This window comes from Aricia agestis, chromosome 6, assembly GCF_905147365.1.
Source record: "Aricia agestis chromosome 6, ilAriAges1.1, whole genome shotgun sequence".
NCBI classification, from domain to species: Eukaryota; Metazoa; Arthropoda; class Insecta; order Lepidoptera; family Lycaenidae; genus Aricia; species Aricia agestis.
This window is the reverse complement of record NC_056411.1, coordinates 6590530-6609206: the sequence shown is the minus strand read 5'-3', so window position 1 is coordinate 6609206 and position 18677 is coordinate 6590530. Positions and strand designations below refer to the sequence as shown.

The window sequence follows — 18677 nt, the reverse complement described above, 5'->3', positions numbered from 1 at the left end:
CTAGATGACGCCTGCAACTGTTGAGCCAAAATTCGTTTATCGCGCGTGCTGGAACAGTAATCATCAGTTTCCGGGATAAAAACTATCCTATGCGCTTTCACGGGACTCGAAGCAGAATTGGTTCAGCGGTTTGGACTTTAAGAGAGAACAGACAGACACACTTTCGCATTTATAATATTTGTATGGATAGGGATGAAGATATAGTATCTTAAGGTGCGTTTCTATCATCTAAGATATGTTGCGACTTGCGAGGAATATGTTTTTGAGAACCAATGAAATCGTTTCGTCTCCCTGGCCTCGCTAAGCGCAGATTCTATTGGTTCTCAAAAACACATTCCTCTCCTATGTCTGATGATAGCTGACCCTTAACATAAAATATTATATCTTTGCTATGTGTGACACGCTTTAGTGAGAGGATGATGCGAATACAGTTTATATTAAATCTTCATGTCTACAGGGTAGGGTTGTAATGTATTTTCCGAGCGATGTGCTGAAGGTGTCGGTGTGCGCTGGTTTGTGTCTTATGAGACGTCTGGAGGTAGTCTGGTAAAGGCAAAGGGTACTCAACTTGAGCCCTTATGATGTGCACTTTTATAAATCAAGCGTGTGGGCTGTAATATTTTCATTTAAATTTTTTATTGGCATTAAAACTTATATATTTATTATATCAAGGTTGCCACGTAAACTCTGTACTTATCCTTGTTAATAAGTAGAAGTATAGTGCTTACGTTCATGCCAAATTAAAAAAAAAAATATCTATAATTCGTCGTAGTTTTTGTGTGACAACTGACACCCCATATTTTTGACTACACCATTGCCTCTCAATTTTGACCCCCAATTTTTTGCATTCCAGGTCTGCTTTGGTGGCAATAGCTGCGTTTCTCGACGCATTTCAAAAAATCGCCGACTCCGCGACCAATGCAAGAGGTAAGCTTTTGATTTTTACAATGATCCACAAAGAACTTGGTGCCTGACGCGTGTATGAATTTGATCATGAAGATGAACTTGGCAGGACAGCCTGCTGCCTGGATTGGCATTGGGTGGTAATTACCACATATAAATAATTATAAGCAGCTACGTGGGGTTCCTGTACGTCCAAACAATATATCAATTGTCGACTTAAAAAATTGTCAACAAAAACCCTACCACGCTAAGGTGCTAAGGCTCTCTACAAAGAGTATTTTATTGTGTTTATAAAACACGTAAAATCCCTAAAATACTAAAATACAATGTAGAAATGTCATGTTTTTTGTAACATTTTGAATTAGTGCACGTGAACATCGTTATTTCCTTAAGACCTCAAATAATACGATTAATTTAACAATTGTAACATGCGTAGTAGGAATCCCCACAACCTCCTTATTGTATAAATAATTACTCTTTCAAGTCCTAACTTTTACGACGATGATTTTTAACGGCCCAAAAAACTTTTTATTTAGTATTACTTATTTGCGTAAATTATGTCTTACTGCTAGCCAAATTTAGGATGGTTATTTTTTCTATCGGATAAAGAGAAACATAATATACTTATTATTATATACATTCAAAATGTAGGTAGTTATGGAAGCAGGTAGATCAAGGTTGCTGTCATCTATACTTATAAAATTACATGTCCTGACTGACTGACTGACTGATTCATCATCGCTGAGCAAAAACTGTAAAAGTTACAGCCACGAAATTTGGTGAGTAGGGTTGTTTTATTTAGTGGACACCCACTAAGGAAGCAATTTTGAAAATGTTACCCCGAAGGGGGTGAAATAAGGGTTGAAAGTTTTAATGAAAGTCCGTCATTTCTTGAGTTAGAAACATGAAACTTTATTTTTGGGTTACTGATTAAAAGTGAATGGATACGTATTTAAGCGTTTTTGGAAATTCTACCCCCAAGGGGGTGAAATTGGGGTTGAAAGTTTGAATGAAACTCCGTTATTTCTTGAGTTAGAAACATGAAATTTTATGTTTTGGTTACTGATTAAAAATGATTGGACACGTGTTTAAGCGTTTCTGAAAATTCTACCCCCAAGGGGGTGAAATAGGGGTTGAAAGTTTAAATGAAAGTCCGTCATTTCTTAAGTTAGAAATATGAAAGTTTATTTTTGGACTGCTGATTAAAAATGAATGGATAGGTATTTAAGCGTTTTTAGAAATTCTACCCCCAAGGGAGTGAAATTGGAGTTGAAAGTTTGAATGAAAGTCCGTCATTTCTTGAGTTAGAAACATGAAACCTTATTTTTGTGCTATTGATTAAAAATGTATGGATACGTATTTAAGTGTTTCTGGTAATTCTACCCCCAAGGGGATGAAATTGGGGTAGAAAGTTTCAATGAAAGTCCGTCATTTCTTGAGTTAGAAACATGAAAGTTTATTGATGTTTGCGTTTGACGTTTGCTTAAATAGGGTCCGTTTTTACCCTTTGTATAAGGAACCACAAAAACAAAAAGGAGAAAACTATCCATCTTTGTTATTATACTATGTTAACGCGGATGAAGTCGCGGGCAACAGCTAGTCCGTATCTAAAAATAACTACGGTATTTTTTATTTCTAGTTTATTGTTTATCTAGTAATCTCCTTAAAAAGTCTTAAGAATTAAGTTTTCATAAATATTATTTTACAACATACTTATCAAATATTTAAGTTTTACTTTGGTTCGCTTTACTATATTTTAATAGAGTTTACAATTTCATAGCTCCTCCATCGTTTTCGCTATCCAATCGAGATATTTGTAGACGTGCGTGTAAACCGCCGGTTGGCCGCGCGTTCCGCAGCTCTTCGGCCCGAAGCTGACCACTCCCACCGCTATGTATGTCGTCTGGTTGATGAGGTGCAACAGGGGGCCGCCGGAGTCGCCTTTGCAGGTGTCCTTCCCCTCCTCTCCGCCCGCGCATATCTGGTTGTCGATCAGATCCGTCGTGATCGTATTTCTACACTTGCTCATGGGGACGTACGGTACGTCGACTTCTTTCTTCACGTCGTAGAACTCTGTCTTGCTGGGATCGTCGCCCCAGCCGGCGACGGTGAAGTTTGTGCTCGCAGTGAACTCCGGCACGTAATCCCTCGTTGGTAGGCACACCGTTTTGATGAAATCTGAAATTTGAAGAAATTGCTTTATCGTTGCCACTTTTTTGGGTGATCTTTTATCTAACATAAATAATAGTTTAAAGAACCGGCCAAGTGCGTGTCGGGCAATATAGGATTTCGTAGTACCTCTAATTTTTGATAATTTTTATATGGTCAATTAATGTACATTTATAACGTGTTTTACATAACACTACTAACAACATCATCTCAGTTCCGTTCAAAGGAATTTTAACGAAAAGTTCCTTTATACTTCGCCGAATGCATTTTTTTAGTTGATCGACTATAATTACTCAATTACTTTTGAGGTTTTCTTAGCCGTGATAATTTTCCTTTTAAATTTATCATATTTCCTACTCCCGTGAATTTTTTCACATTTCCAGAAACAGCCGTTTAGCTGGTAGAAGGGGGGGACACTGGACCCTAACAATTTTTTCCACTTTAAAACTTCATATTTCACAAATGGATTTCTAAATCGGAAAATGATCTATGAACACTCATAATATTAAAAAAAAAACCGGCCAAGTGCGAGTTGTACCCGCCCATGAAGGGTTCCGCAAAAGCAATAAGGTTTATTTTTATGAAATTAAAAAGTTTTTGATTTATTTTTATATTTCAGTTGATTTAATGAAAGTTTATTTAATGTTTACCATATTTTATAACGTAAAAAAAACTACTTGCTAGATCTCGTTCAAACCAATTTTCGTTGGTAGTTTTTATGGTAAAATGTACATCATATATTTTTTTAATTTATCATACTTTAGAAGTTAGAGGGGGGGCGACACACATTTTATCCCTTTGCAAGAGTCTCTCTCGCAAACTATTCAGATTAGAAAAAAAAATATTAGAAACTTCAAAATAATTTTTGAAGACCTATCCATAGATACCCCACACGCATAGGTCAGATGAAAAATTTTTTTTTGTTTCATTTGTACCTATGGGGACCCCTAAAATATTTATGGTTTTTCCATTTTATATCAAAATCTTAATGCGGTTCACAGACTTCATCTACTTACCAAGTTTCAATAGTATAGCTCTTATAGTTTCGGAGAAAAGTGGCTGTGACATACGGACGGACAGACAGACAGACATGACGAATCTATAAGGGTTCCTTTTTTGCCATTTGGCTACGGAACCCTAAAAACCCATCCAACGACACGATGGGGTTAACGCGAGAAAAAAAACCATCCCCGCTTCATCTGTAGGGGAGGTATCATAAAAAGATATTTTTTAAAGATTTTATGTACCATTTTGTCGGAATCATTAAAATGAGCATTCATGCCAAATTACTGTGTTGTAGGTCTTATAGTTTCTGAGCAAAACCGCAGACAGACAGACGGACGGACAGACCGAAACTATAAGGGTTCCTTGTTGACTACGGAACCCTGAAAAACACTAAAGAAACACGCTATTTTTTAATTCTTAAACTACTGGAGATAGGTGAAAATCGTGCCCAAAGCTTCTGTAATCTGTTGCATACTGCCCAAGCATATAAAAGCGTGTTAAAAACAGTAATAAAAAATTAAAAACCCGACTGCATTCGATATAAATAATTACTGTCACTATTACAGTAAACATGAATCTGACAACCACTGTACCACATCACCTCGACTCTAGTCTCTAAAGCTAAAATACATCAAGCATTTTTCTGACGCAGAAAACGGTAAATTACCTTTTTATCGCGGTGACTAAATAGTAAATAGTAATAACAATCAAACCAGTCTGTTTTTAACGACTACCAAATAAGGCTGGGCTGCTGACTTATCTCAATTCTCACCCAACGCATCTTGAGGGTTTAAAAAATCAACTTTTCATTATCGTAGTTATTGCATCTATTCTTCCATATCTACTAATATAATTATAAATGCGAAAGCGCGTCTGTCTATCTGTTACCTCTTCACGCTCAAACAGCTGAATCGATTTTGCTCAAATTTGGCATTGGCGAGAGTCCCGGGAAAGGACATAGCATACATTTTATCCCGGAAATATACGGTTCCCGCGCGATAGACGAATTTTGGCGCAACGGAGTTGCGGGCGTCAACTAGACCAATATGTACCTGAGAAGACAACATCCTGCGACAGCTTGACAAGTCCAATGTCGTGTTGTAAATTTCTTCTTGAGAATCCGGGATGTTTCATGACGGACTCAACGGGTATGAATATATTCTCTATCTGGTCCTCGCCACCTCCTTCGACTTCCACAACATCTATGGGGTACGATGTTATGTTATATTCTGCCAAACGGGCAATTTGCCTGAAAAGAACAAAATTCTTGATTTGTATCGTGAAATTTAATAAAGCAAATAGTCTGTATGGTGCTCATTAGCTTAAGAGAATAAAGCAAAATTGACTTTACTTGGCGCCGATCTCGCAATCTTTTTCACCTTGCATATGGATGACAAGCGTAAGTGTGAAGAGAGGACAATGTTTCTTTTCTGAGTTTATTCGCCATAACCTTTAGTAACACAATATGTTTGTCGGTAATATCAGATTGCACGAACAGTATAGTCTGAATTAACAACACTGAGTGAATCCCACAATGTTTTGAATAACGTTGAACCACATGAACTACGAACATTTGATGGTGCTACTGTAGCACCATCAGAGGGTTTTTTTTATGAAATAAGAGGGCAAACGAGCAAACGGTCACCTGATGGAAAGCAACTTCCGTCGCCCATGGACACTCGCAGCATCAGAAGAGCTGCAGGTGCGTTGTTGAAATCCAATTAAATAAAGAGTTTGACAGATAATAATATATGGGGCTTGTGTCATTATCTTCACTTAGCTAAGTAATTAATATTCCTCTAAGTGCGGTAGTTAAAGTGATATATAATATTTGAACTTACGGTTTCCCATTTATGCTGTCAACGCAGTGAGCAGCGGTCAATATGAATCTGGATGAAATCAGACTGCCACCGCAGCCAAGTATACCTCCGGCATATTCCAACAACACTAGCCATGGATACTGGTCGATGCCTGTTGGCTCTCCACCTGAAGAATTTGAAGTTTAGGGTTACACAACTAGTAACTACGGTAAATAGTCTACAAAACCTTGTGGTCTAGTGGTTCGGAGCACAACACTTGACTCTGAAGTTCATGTCATGTCATGAGTTGGATTCCAAAGTTGGAACAAGTAGATGTAGTCTTCAAGTTTCATATGAAAGGACAGTGCAGATGTCAAAGAATTGATCCTGCGCTTATTGTATTGCTGTCAAGTTTGCGTGTCAGTTTGTACATGTAACTGGGTTATCAGAGTGAAGTAAGAGCAAATGCTTATGTACATGGTACACGCGCTTTTGATCTATTCCCCCTAGGTTAGTTGCCTGAGCTAAGCTAGGCAGCAAGTTAAATTGTCCAAATAAAACTGGTCACCGATCCAATAGAGAATCCACTTACTCGTCCGTCGTCAACTTGATTCCCTTTCGTTTATGTTGAATAAATAGTACATAATATAATTTAACTTACCAATGATTTTATTGGAGCTGAAGACGTACAGGCCGCAGTTATCTTGATTTTTGAAAGTCACAGTTTGTTGGTTTCCTGTTGTACCGACCAAGTTGGGGTTTGCTGACAATGGGACCACTGCTGGCTCGATGGTTGCGGGCTGAGGTGGCGGTTTGTATTTGGAGGGCATAGTAACAGGTCCTTGTTGTACGCCGTTGCCTATAGGTGGTCTCTCGTATAGAACGGGATTCACCATGAAATTGCTCCATGTTGATTCATGCGGACAGCACACCTGGAAATATTAAATCATGTTTATAATTTCGTGTCGATGAGGAGTCATCGAAAGAATTACTAAAAGTGCCCGGGAGATTTGTGATCCCCGGTTCTTTAAAAAAGGTTAGATTTCTTAAAAAAATTAAGGAATCCCATTTTCGAAGGAATTTTACAGGGATCTCGATCCCTCCATCGCGGATTCTTGGAAATCTATTGTTATTCTATTGTTATTGTGGTCGAATTCTACCGCTTGGGGCTTGACAGGTTAAAACTTTGAGTCAAAACTAGCCATTTGCGAGTTTAAACAAAATGTGATTATTCGGATAATATCGATGTGCGTAATATTAAATATTTTGCAGATCAATGAACATAATATAATGATAATTACTTCTGTACAACATCTGCGGGCGCATGATCCTTTTACAATACACAGAAATTAACTTAGCACCTACTTCCATAAAGTTTCATTAAACGAAAATGCCTAGTTATCTTCCTCGTATTATAATTATCGTATCGTTATATTCCTCGTATTAATTACGAGGGAAATCTGGACATTCAAATTATCTAGGCCAGTTTTGGTTGTTATAGCATGTATACTTTTGCTTAGTGTGGAGTAACTATAATTTTTAACTGGTTAGAATGAGTTGCACCAACTTGCTAATTGCTATAAATGTCAAACCAAATCTCTGGTTAGTCAATATAATCTACGAATAATAAAAACTAAGGAACAGTAACTGTGTCAAAAAATGGTCCACGAGTCTAACAATGTGACCCGAATACATGCATACTTTATGCATGTATACGGTACACAATTTTGGTGCAAAACACTCTTAAGAGGAGTCCACACCGCCCTTTTTTCAATACAAACGTTGCCCCCTGTTTCCTCCCTGGATAATGCTAGTAGAGCTATAATTCTTTTCCTGAATATCTACGGCCACTAATACAATGTCCCTATGTTTTCTTTTTTTTCATAATTTAATTATTAAAATTAAACATAGGAACACAGCTCAAGCCTTTCTTTAATCTTTAATGAAAAAAGTACTCAAATCGTTTAAGTTTTGGAAAAGGAATCAGGGGACAACGAATCGTTGATTTTCTGCAGTTGTCTCTATCGCGTTCTGCGGTGTAGGCTTGAGGTAAGGGAGAAAGCTATAGATATTACACGTACTTTTTTATTTTCTCTAGACCCTGGTGTATCCTCTTAAGTATGGTGCAACACACTCTTAAGTATATAGTAGGTACTACGCAATAGTATTTTACAATAAACATTTTTGTCAGCTTTGTTGTTTACAAATTGTAAAATGTCATATTTGTTAGCCCAACAAGCGATTACAAGTGGTTTGTTGACTTTTGAAAAAGCTAGTTGATCGTCTGATTAATTTGCACCAGACGTAACATTTTAATCATTGAAAAATTTTTGGACATTAGAGTGGGTGTGGACCTAAATCATGAACATTAATTTTGGGCGTACAAATGGTTTGTCGCGACTTTTATAGGTTCGAGGTTAGATATATATTTTTTCAAAATGTAATTTATAAATTTGTTTTATCCTAGTTAGATAATTTCTTACTTAAATATATTTCACAAAATTACCAAATCTAATTTTTAAATTCTAAATCATTCCAATTATTAGATAAACATCGAGATACAAGTTCAATGTTGAATAAGGCTTTTCGAAAACACTTACCTTAATTTTAGCACTGGATGGATTTCCGCAGTACGCTTGTGCGATGTACTTATTTTCTTCCTTAGTTTTTGGTCTTTTGTTGTAAATGTCCGACAGTGGCTTACATTTTGATATGTCAATACATGTCCCGGCGTCACCGTTAGGTACCTTGCAGATTGTAGCTGAAATGAGAGTTCACACCATTGTATGAGTATTCTTAACAGAAAAAGTCGACGTGCTAATATAAGCTAAAGCTATGTCAATAGTAGCTATACAGAATAGGGAGAAATGGTGGGAATCAAAGGTCCTTAGCTAATATTTCACGTGCAAAATGATACTTCGTCTCTATGGAAAATATGAACTCCTATAAAAATCAATCCGATCTCTACTATTTTTCTTATATTTTAGTTTTTATCTTTTACTACATTTAAATTTAATTTATTATTGTTTATTACTTATTTCGGATGTCTTTACTTTTTTATGGTCTTAAATTATTGCTATTTTTTTGAGTGGGTTGTGCGTGTGGTGTAGTGGTCAGCTTATTTACGGCGCTTTTCCAAGTCACGGGGTTGATTAAGATGAAACTGGTTACCTTAAGCTAGTTATTTTGGTTAAACTCTCAGTTCATTTTCGTCACTGGACACAACCACAGGCAAAACAATAACAAGTTATTTAAGTTAATTAGACTCGAATATGTGTTAGGAAGTAACCTTGGAGATATCCTAAAACTTATGGTTTGAGAGTATGCAAAAGTGACTGACCTCCTTCGAGTATGTCCAACACGAGAACGAACACGCACAATATAAACACGAAATGCATCTTAAGTTGGGAAGGAAAACTGACGGGTGTTTAGTTGAGGCCGGCTCGGAGGACACTGAATCAGGTTTTGCGCGCGGACACTATTTATTGCACATGAAATTCCTTCGGTTGCTGCTCAGTTTCTTACGATGCGTAAACCAATGCCAATTTCTCCAGGTTACGTTACGTTGGGATAACATTGCGAAATCTGTTAACACAAAGCCCTACAATAGAATTAGAAAAAAAAAAACACTCAAAAAATTAAAGAAGCTTCACTATGATTTGTTCCGAGCCTTCTTCTAGGTCTCTAGGATATTTTTATTAAAGTATTTCTAACACAAGCAAACAAGCGACCACATTTTTTTAAGTTTCAATATTTCCAAAATTCTAATTATAGTAAAAAATCTAATGGTACAATGCAGTGAACTAAAGGTGGACTTCTCTATCGATACGGCTCTATTTTAATACTTTGTTGACTGGTACAAACTTGAAGTTTCCTCTTACACATTAAGTTTAACACACATCTTAAGGCGCTTTGAGGAAAAATATGTAAATATAACCTGTGCTTATAGTATTAATTAAATTATTTGTAATTTGTGGAGATAATTTGCATATTACTTACTAACTACAGTCTATAATATAGTAACGAACTAAATGTGTATAAATGTGTATATGTGTATATAGTAACGAACTATGTAAGCGCTGATCTCGAGAACGGCTGAACCGATGACCCAAATTCTTTTTTCGTTGGATGCTTATATCAAAGGAAGGTTGTTACCAAGAGAAAAAATACTACATTTATATCCACAAAATTACGTGAAAATTAGAATATTTAAGAATTATTTCGGAGGACGGAATCCCCCGCTATTGATAATTATTAATATAAACTTCATAGATATTACATGTCGGGACGAAGTCGGTCGGGCCCGCTTGTTATTGTATGAATGACAGAAAGGATGACTCAATAAGAATTAGTTGTATAAAGTGTTGTAATTCTCAATTAAAATTATTATGCTATTTTTGGTAATGTGGTGATCGGGTACGAACACACGCAACTGGGTTTTTCTATTTGATAGCTCCTATCAGCAGTGTTCATAAATATTATGAACTAATGTTTAGAGCCAACTAATAAGTCCAATTTGGGTACATTCTCATAGAATTGTTATCACCTAAAGCGGTACTTTTTACAAAGAAAACTGCACAGTCTTCAGAAGTTTAAAGCAATCTCTTTGTTAAATCTGCATGTCGTTTAAGGTAGTTTAGTTTTTATACTTATCTCTCTTTCACTACTTAAATTAGAAGATCAGCACGATAAATAGAAAGATTCAATATACTAATTCATTTAAAATAATGTATTTGTGAAATTTGGTTCATAGTTAAAAGTAGACAACGTGATAAGAGATAATTATTATGTTTTAAATGTAGCATCTGGATAGAATATATGAGGTGTCAGATGTCGTCAATCGGGGCTTTGTAAAGAAAATTACAAGTTTTTTGACAGGGAGTCAATGACCGCTACCGCCATGTTTCGCCGAGTACAGTATAAACAAGATAGAAACTAAACCAGAAAACTCAGAATAATTGAAAAATTAAACTTATAATTAAAATTGGAAAGAAAAATCTGTGCATTGTTTACAGCACACGAGATCTGCGCAGATATACCTGTACGCTGCGCACTGTACCACAGAATACATATTAGAACAAGTAACTGTACAGTGAGCTTAAACTGTACCAGAGAAATCTGTAGACTTGCTACGTCTTCATAGTCCATAGTATAGGTACCAGATATGTGATAGTGTGTGGGTAGTGATATTATAGACATTACTATACTTAAAACTGGATAAATAAACAACATAAACATTCATTTGTAAAAGATGTTTCCTTTTTTTTTACATTGATGCAAGTTGCCATCAGCTGTAGTCGTAGTCGATTCCACGTCGCTATGTCCAACAATATAGAGGTATGATTACACGTCATGCAGCCCACGTCACGTTATGTGGTCCTCGTCATATGGTCCACGTCGCGAAGAACTCGTCTACAGTTTTTCCTGAGTGCTCACGAAGGATCATATTGGCAAGTGAGGTATATAATATTTTAGATACTCCTCGACTTTAAGCCCACGTCACGTTATGTGGTCCTCGTCATATGGTCCACGTTGCGAAGAACTCGTCTACAGTTTTTCCTGAGTGCTCACGAAGGATCATATTGGCAAGTGAGGTATATAATATTTTAGATACTCCTCGACTTTAGAGCCTTCAATCATCTTGTCAGGCGAGGGAAATTATGGCTGCATGCCGTACATGCTACGGTCTACCGGAGAGGTCCACATGTGCATGTATGCCTGCGCAGGTAGACCGGAATGTGTGTGGGAATAGACCTGTGCAGTTTTTTGAGCCTGTGCAGGCGACCGGCGCAAAATCGAAAATCAATTCTTTCGAGTAACACTACTTGTACTATTATCTCCTCGACGACATCTGTGGCTCAGTGGTGAGCGCGTTGGTAGTTCAAGCCGGGGGTCGCGGGTTCGAATCCCGCCGACGGAGCAAAAAGTTTTCAATGTTCCCGGGTCTGGATGTGTATTAAATATGTGTATGATATAATAAAAATCTTAAATATATTATGTATAGTATAAAAGTATTAAATATATTTCCGTTGTCTGTAACACAAGTCCTTTAGGTACTTAGCACGGGGCCAGACTGACGTGGTGTGAAGCGTCCATAGATATTATTATTATATTATTATTATCTATTCTGTGGTAACACCTGCGCAGGTATAACTGCACAGGTGACCTCTCCGGTAGACCGTAGCGTTTATGGCTTACATAAGATTCGTCTTACAAGCCTAGGGGCTACGAATAGTAAAAAACTATTATTCGTAGCCCAGGGGGATGTTTTTGCGCATTATTTTCTTTCTGCTGCTTTCACGCCCCATTGCCAATGGGGCGTGAAAGCAAAATAGCTGTCACTTAAAAGAAAGCCTTCGATAATAATAATAGCAGGAAATATTGCTACTGAATTTTTTCACGCTAGAGGGACCACCAAGTCTTACAAAGTGCAACATGTTGGATTTTGGTTGGATGTCTACTGTATGTGCTAGGGGCGCCTTCTGCTGACATTTGTATAATATTCTCTATTTAAGATTCGGTCACAAGTCACAAGTGATAACACTCGTATAACGATGTACCTCTACGTACAGCAATCATGGTGTAGGACTGCTCTTTTCAGAGTTCTAATTATGCGCCAAAACATCCTTGTAGGATGGGTTTTGTAAGTGTGATTTTAGTAGCTTTTGTAGTCAACGAGTCGTGCTTTCTGCAGACTTTATCGAACTAAAATCTGTTCTCAGTAATAAAAATAAACAATGAATAATATTATGATATATCAGTTGTCTGTGAAGTTATTTTTTCAAGGTATCAAACTATATGACTATATTGGTATTAATTGATAAACTTTTTAGATACCGGGGTATAGAATGAAAGCTTTTGCTCTAGTGTAAAAACAAAAATAAGTGTAAAAATCTAAAACAAAAATAAAACCAGAATGATATTATTAAATATTTATTTCTCTTACAATATCTTAAAAACTACATAGTAGTGTCAATAATGAGTATCACACATTAATACTTATCCATTACTCGTTTAATCTCACTGAAGACAGATACTACTGATCAAAAATAATTGAAAACCAATCATGTTTTAATTTTATTTATATCAACAAAATTAACATTTTCCGGGGAACTAGTTACTGTTATTATGTGTTCTTTTTGTTTTATGGCAATAAACATACATTCACTGGCATACATTATCTTATGATAGATGTGTTATAAGCAGGAGCGCAGCGTGCTTTGCCGAGGCCCCATATAAAAATTTGTTTAGGGGCCCTAAGGTTACCTATATTACCATTAAGAAATGGGGAGTTATTATTAATTTTTGCTCACTTTGGGAGCCCCCGTATATGTAATTGATACGGCGTATACGGCGGTAGCTACGCCCCTGGTTATAAGACTCTCAGTCATAAAAATGCCTAAAGCGTTCGAATTCTAAAGTCTATAGGATAGTATAACCCAGCTCTCTTCTACTCAACAAGCTAACGTCTACTCCTTGCTGTTTATAACATCGCTGATCCATTTAAGATAATTGTGCACGTTCGTATAAATGCCTGGTTGCCCCTTTGTACCACAATGCACACTTCCGTAGCTCACTATTCCCACCAAATAGTATGTGTTATTACTCGAGTACATCAAGGGACCACCTGAATCGCCAACGCAGGTATCTTTGTCGGTTTCTCCGCCTGCGCATAATTGATTGTCCACTAGTGTTCTTGAGTGTAGACTCCTACATTTCTCTAGAGGTACGTAAGGTATCTTCAAATCTTTCTTGACGTCGCTCTCAGGATTCAGTGCGTCTTCCCCCCATCCAGCTACAGTTAAATAAAGGCCCTCCTTAAATTCTGAGACGAAGTCTTTAGGCGGCAGGCATATTATGTCAATGAAATCTGTAAGAAAACAAATACATTTAAAATATTTTTTTTTGTAATAATGAGGTAGTTGTGTGATAGCTATAGATAGCTATCACACCTGTGTATCTCTGTGTGAATCTGTGTTGCATCTCAAGCTGTCTAGAGACAGCTTGAAATGCAACACAGATTCAACATCTTACCACCAAACTCCACGTCCCTCGTTAGCTTCACAAGCCCAATATCAAAGCTATTAGGGGTTACATCATCCGTCAGAAATGAGATGTGTTTGTAACTTGGATGAGCCCATACTTTTTCAACTGGTATAATTGTTACATTTATTACGTCTATACCACCTCCATCGGTTATCACAAAGTCCGTAGGAAATGACGTTGTATTATATTCAGATAGACGAACAAATGCCCTGAAACAAAGATATTGATGTCATTATAATGCTTTGTTTATTAAATTTCTACTATAAATTATACTACAAGTTATGTTGCACACATAACATGTTACGGCGATATTTGTTTATCGGGCCAGAACCAAAACTTTTTTACTTTCCCGGTGCTTATAGTATCTCCATGCTAAACTTTATTTAATTTGGAGATAGGCACACACATCCTCATTTATTTTATGGATACCAAAGCTATTTTTGAACTTAAAAGAAAAGACAAAATATACTTGTCTATGACGATACTGAATACGATAAATTTTCAACTGACGGTATTCCGTTAGCGCGACTGTTGGCACAGTGCGCGGCGGTCAGCACGAATCTGGACGTTATGAGACTTCCTCCGCAACCCAGCACGTTGGAATTGTACTCCAACAGCACGAGCCATGGGTAAGCGTCGATCGACGTTGCATCGCCACCTGCAACAGTGCAAATGTATGTTCTCATATCGATTTCATCAAAATGTATTTTAGTTAGAGGCCTCTCATTTGTAATGAGATTCTTAGCTTTTCAATTAGATTAGTAAATCTTCTAACGTTCTTTTCTGTTGGCCCAAGATAGACAAAATAGGCGTTTAGGTCGTGTAAAAGGGTGTATTCGTCATTGATTGCCCATAAGGGCATAGTTTATGCACATTTTATGACAGCTGTGCAACCCACGGAATATATAACACTACAGGAAAGGGCATATGGGCGTGGCCCGCGTGCCATAGTTATGTCCAGCTGGACATAACTCGCACGCAAAAGGAAATTCGTGAGTACGGATTTAAACCTTACGTTAGTTGACGTAAGGTGTAAAATTGCGTACAACTTCAAGTCTTATCATATTTAGCTGTCAAGCGCCATCTAGCGTTGAATATCTGAACTCGGTAGTCAGAGCCGGTATTGCTAAATTTAAATTCTTCTTTATTTCAAAAGGGTTAGGGTTGTTTTTACGACATTGTATTTAAAAAAGAAATCTCTTTGTGATTGGTTATTTCTTTTGTGTGCGTAAAATGTTACTGTGTGAGTTTGGCGACAGCAGTTTCAATGAAACTTACTTGCTATGGCCCTTCCTTTAGTGTTATATATTCCGTGGTGCAACCATACGCTGTGTAGAGTCGTGGATATCTATGATGGCCGTACGTAAAGAGGAGCTTAAAGATACAGGCGTTATAAATTCTTCAGATAAGTTGCGCTCTGTTTATTATAATCGTAATTAATTTATTATATTATTCTTACCAGTTATTCTTTCGTCACCAATTGAATAATAATAGCCGCAGGTCATCTTATTATTTCTGTTAGAAATGCTTAAGCTGAAGAAATCATCCTCATCATTGGTATTACTCATTGAATCCGTGTTATAATCCCGCGAAAGAGGAACGCCTTTATTAATTTTAGGTTCAGTCTCTGTTATAGTGGTTATAGGTACCGGTGTTGCTTGAGATGGAGTTGGACTGGAGTTTGGAACTATTGTATTGTTACCTCCAGCAGTTTCCGTAGCAAAGTTTGCTTGATTCGTCGGATAGTACGTGTCTCCACTTAGATCATCGAGTGGATTGTGGAATATTACTGGTTTGGCTTCAAAGTTATGCCACGTGTCTATCGAAGGGCAACACACCTGTGAAACGAATACGAATTTTGAGAAAATGTATTTTCCTGTTCTCTATGCTTGAAAAGTTAGAGCCCGCGCGCATGGTCTATAGAAATTTCTCCATTGCCAACCATTCTGATTAAAGACTCTAGCACACGCAAAATGTTACAATTTAAAATCGGTTTTTTTCTTATTTTTTTTAATAATAAAATAAACGATACGCAAAATTAAATAATAGATTTAATTTTGGGTATCGGTCACCAATCAAAACGACGGTGATATTTCTGTCGATACCATTTTTGACTCACGTAAATCGTTGGAGAATTTGGGTATCCACACAAACTCTGCCTGAGAAACGTATCTTCGGCTTGTGTTTTGCGTCTCTTGTTGTGTATGTCGTTCAACGGTCTACACCTCAGTATATTGACACAGGTTCCAGCGCCTCCGTTTGGTATCTTACACATGTTATTGTCTGCAAAAGAAGTTGCAAAATAAAAATAAAATCGGCCAAGTACGAGTTGGACTCGCGCACGAAGGGTTCCGTACCATTATAGAGCAAAAATTGGTAAAAAATGTGTTTTTTGTATGGGAGCCTCCCTTAATTATTTGTTTTATTAACATTTTATTATTTATTATTAAAGTACAAATATAATTAAGAATATTGTGAGTATTTCAAGTGCCTACCTGCTACCATTATTGATTACGAGCAAAAAAGGCCAAAAAATCACGTTTGTTGTATTGGAGCCCCACTTAATTATTTATTTTATGTTATTTTTAGTATTTGTTGTTATAGCGGCAATAGATATACACAATCGGTGAAAATTTCAGAACTCTAGCTATAGCGGTTCTTGAGATACAGCCTGGAGACAGACAGACGAACAGACAGACATTGAAGTCTCATGAATAGGGTCCCGTTTTCACCTTTGGTACGGAACCCTAAAAATATTGTTCTCTTAATGTTTTAAAAATGTTTTTGGGAGACCACTCGTTTTGGGACGGATTTCGATCTGATCTAAACTTGTTTTCTCGAGGATTCATTATTTTTGCTCTGTCAAAAATCCATCGAATGATACTAAGTTATCCCGAATTGCATTGGAATACAGTCTTTTGCAAACCTCTTCGTGGAGGATGTCCAATGTCCATTTAATTTTTAAGAAACCTTTGCTTTTGTTGGCACTTAATTCTCCTGTAGAACTTCAGAATATTAGGGGAACTATTTTTTTGTGAGAGCGAAAAATTATTAAAAGAAAAATGATTTTAAGCTATTGCTTAGCTTTTATTTTTTCTAATTCAAATCAATCGTTTATTAGTTAATTTACGTTACCACTACGTTTAAACGTTGAAATATAGATTGTCGTTATGGATGTTGTTTAACCTCTTCGGTATTACTCACTTTATGATATAGTATTTTCCTTGATCATTATATAATATTAAAGTATTTTCCGAGACCATCTAGCTCTTAGTAGCGATACTTGAATCAGGTCCGACCATTGCAAGAAGAAAGCTTGAACACAAAATAGCTGTATACCGGAATAAGACTAGCTTAATTAATTTTTTCTCCCATAAAACCCCTACACATTAAATTTCAAGCAGATTCAACTGTTGTCGAGAATACAAAAGCATAATATTAAATTAAACAAGGTCTTTCGTATACAGTACAAGAATTATGTATTTATTCCTCTTTGTAGCCATTAGATATAAAACACGTTTTCACCTTTATTGTATTTATTATTATGACAATAGTTCTTTTGTATCCTTTCCTTATCATTTCACGATTTGACTCAACGAGGTACACACGGATAGAGCAAAATTTGGCTATAGTTAAAATAATTTTTTCGTTTTAAAATTAAGGTCACTCACCTCCATAGCTGTAAGGCTTCAGACACACGAAAGCGACAAGCAAAAGTTTATACATCGTACAAAAGCGGTGCGCTTACACTGCACCCTCGCTCTCAAACAACTGACGCATCGCATACTGAGTTCAGTATCGTTGGGTTTTTCACTCTAACTCGTTTTACTTGTTGTTTGTTTTATGGCTAAAACGTTATTTTTATTATGTTTTGGATTTTTGTACAATTTTAAGGCTTACTGTTGTTGTTATTTAATTTTTATTCATAGGTTTTTTACTGTATTATTAGGCTTTATTCTTGGCTTAACTTAAGAGTCCGGGTGCCATCGTAATTTTCGGACAAACGTAATACCAAGATCGTTTCCCATACATATTTACAATATTTGAGTTATTATTCAGCTTTAGATAGTAATTACTAATTACCTAGGTTCCTGTACAAGAACCTACCGCACCTCTCCCTTAAGCGATGAGTGGAGCACCCTGGGGTTTTAGTGGGTAGACTACAGGAGTCCCACGTGAGTCCCACATACTCCGGCCGATATCCCCAATTTGCCGGGGATGCGTAAAACATTTCCGTGTTAAAAAAAAAGATCATTGCAAAATAATACATACCTACCAAAAATATGAACGATTACAATTTAGTATGTAAATATTGTAATCGTTCATAGTTTTGGTATGTAAATATTTTGCAGCTAATCTTTGTACAGGAACCTAGGTAATTACTATCTTAAGCTGACTAATTCAAATATGGTAAATATTCTCGCATGGGAAATTATCTTGGTATTACGTTTGTATGAGAACTGCGATGGCACCCGGACTCTTAAGACTATGAGGCTCCCATGAAATGATCAAATCCAATGCTTAGCCAACAGTCATGTTTCTGACTCTACCTTTCCTAATTTTACTTGACATATTTTAGAGCGAAAAAAGGCTTCTTGGGAATGAAGAAACTTGTTTTCTTTTCGATTGTTACTAGATTTGTTCTTATTCAATCCTTTTTATTAGACATTTAGTAATGAAGACGAAGAGGTAAAATAAAGGGTTTTTGGCTATTATAACTGAGGCATATATCCATTAGATAAGGAACTAACCATC

General features: G+C 36.6%; 3 protein-coding genes across 6 annotated transcripts in view; 1 reads left to right on the top strand and 2 right to left on the bottom strand.

Annotated features, from left to right (window-relative positions):
- Positions 1 to 18677, top strand: part of LOC121727687 (protein MTSS 1-like) — a 164655-nt gene that overhangs the window by 60204 nt on the left and 85774 nt on the right. For all 3 annotated transcript variants that reach the window (XM_042115654.1, XM_042115655.1, XM_042115653.1), the window contains exon 3: positions 854 to 927. In XM_042115654.1, the coding sequence (XP_041971588.1) occupies positions 854 to 927 (74 nt within the window). The remainder of the gene's footprint in view (positions 1 to 853; positions 928 to 18677) is intronic.
- LOC121727697 (phenoloxidase-activating enzyme-like) lies at positions 2670 to 9305 on the bottom strand. Its single transcript, XM_042115670.1, has 6 exons — positions 9217 to 9305; positions 8477 to 8637; positions 6538 to 6808; positions 5919 to 6063; positions 5130 to 5326; positions 2670 to 3081 (listed from the first exon to the last, which is right to left on the bottom strand). Exons 1-6 carry the CDS (start codon positions 9272 to 9274, stop codon positions 2678 to 2680), a joined length of 1236 nt encoding a protein of 411 aa, XP_041971604.1. The 5' UTR covers positions 9275 to 9305; the 3' UTR covers positions 2670 to 2677.
- Positions 13140 to 17685, bottom strand: LOC121727693 (phenoloxidase-activating enzyme-like). 2 transcript variants are annotated; one of them, XM_042115662.1, is made up of 6 exons: positions 17594 to 17685; positions 16042 to 16205; positions 15382 to 15760; positions 14433 to 14580; positions 13911 to 14131; positions 13140 to 13746 (listed from the first exon to the last, which is right to left on the bottom strand). In XM_042115662.1, the coding sequence occupies exons 1-6, from the start codon at positions 17646 to 17648 to the stop codon at positions 13346 to 13348; spliced, it is 1368 nt and encodes a 455-aa protein (XP_041971596.1). In that variant the 5' UTR covers positions 17649 to 17685; the 3' UTR covers positions 13140 to 13345. The 2 variants fall into 2 exon arrangements, with proteins under 2 accessions (XP_041971596.1, XP_041971597.1); XM_042115663.1 differs by having other exon boundaries at positions 15625 to 15760.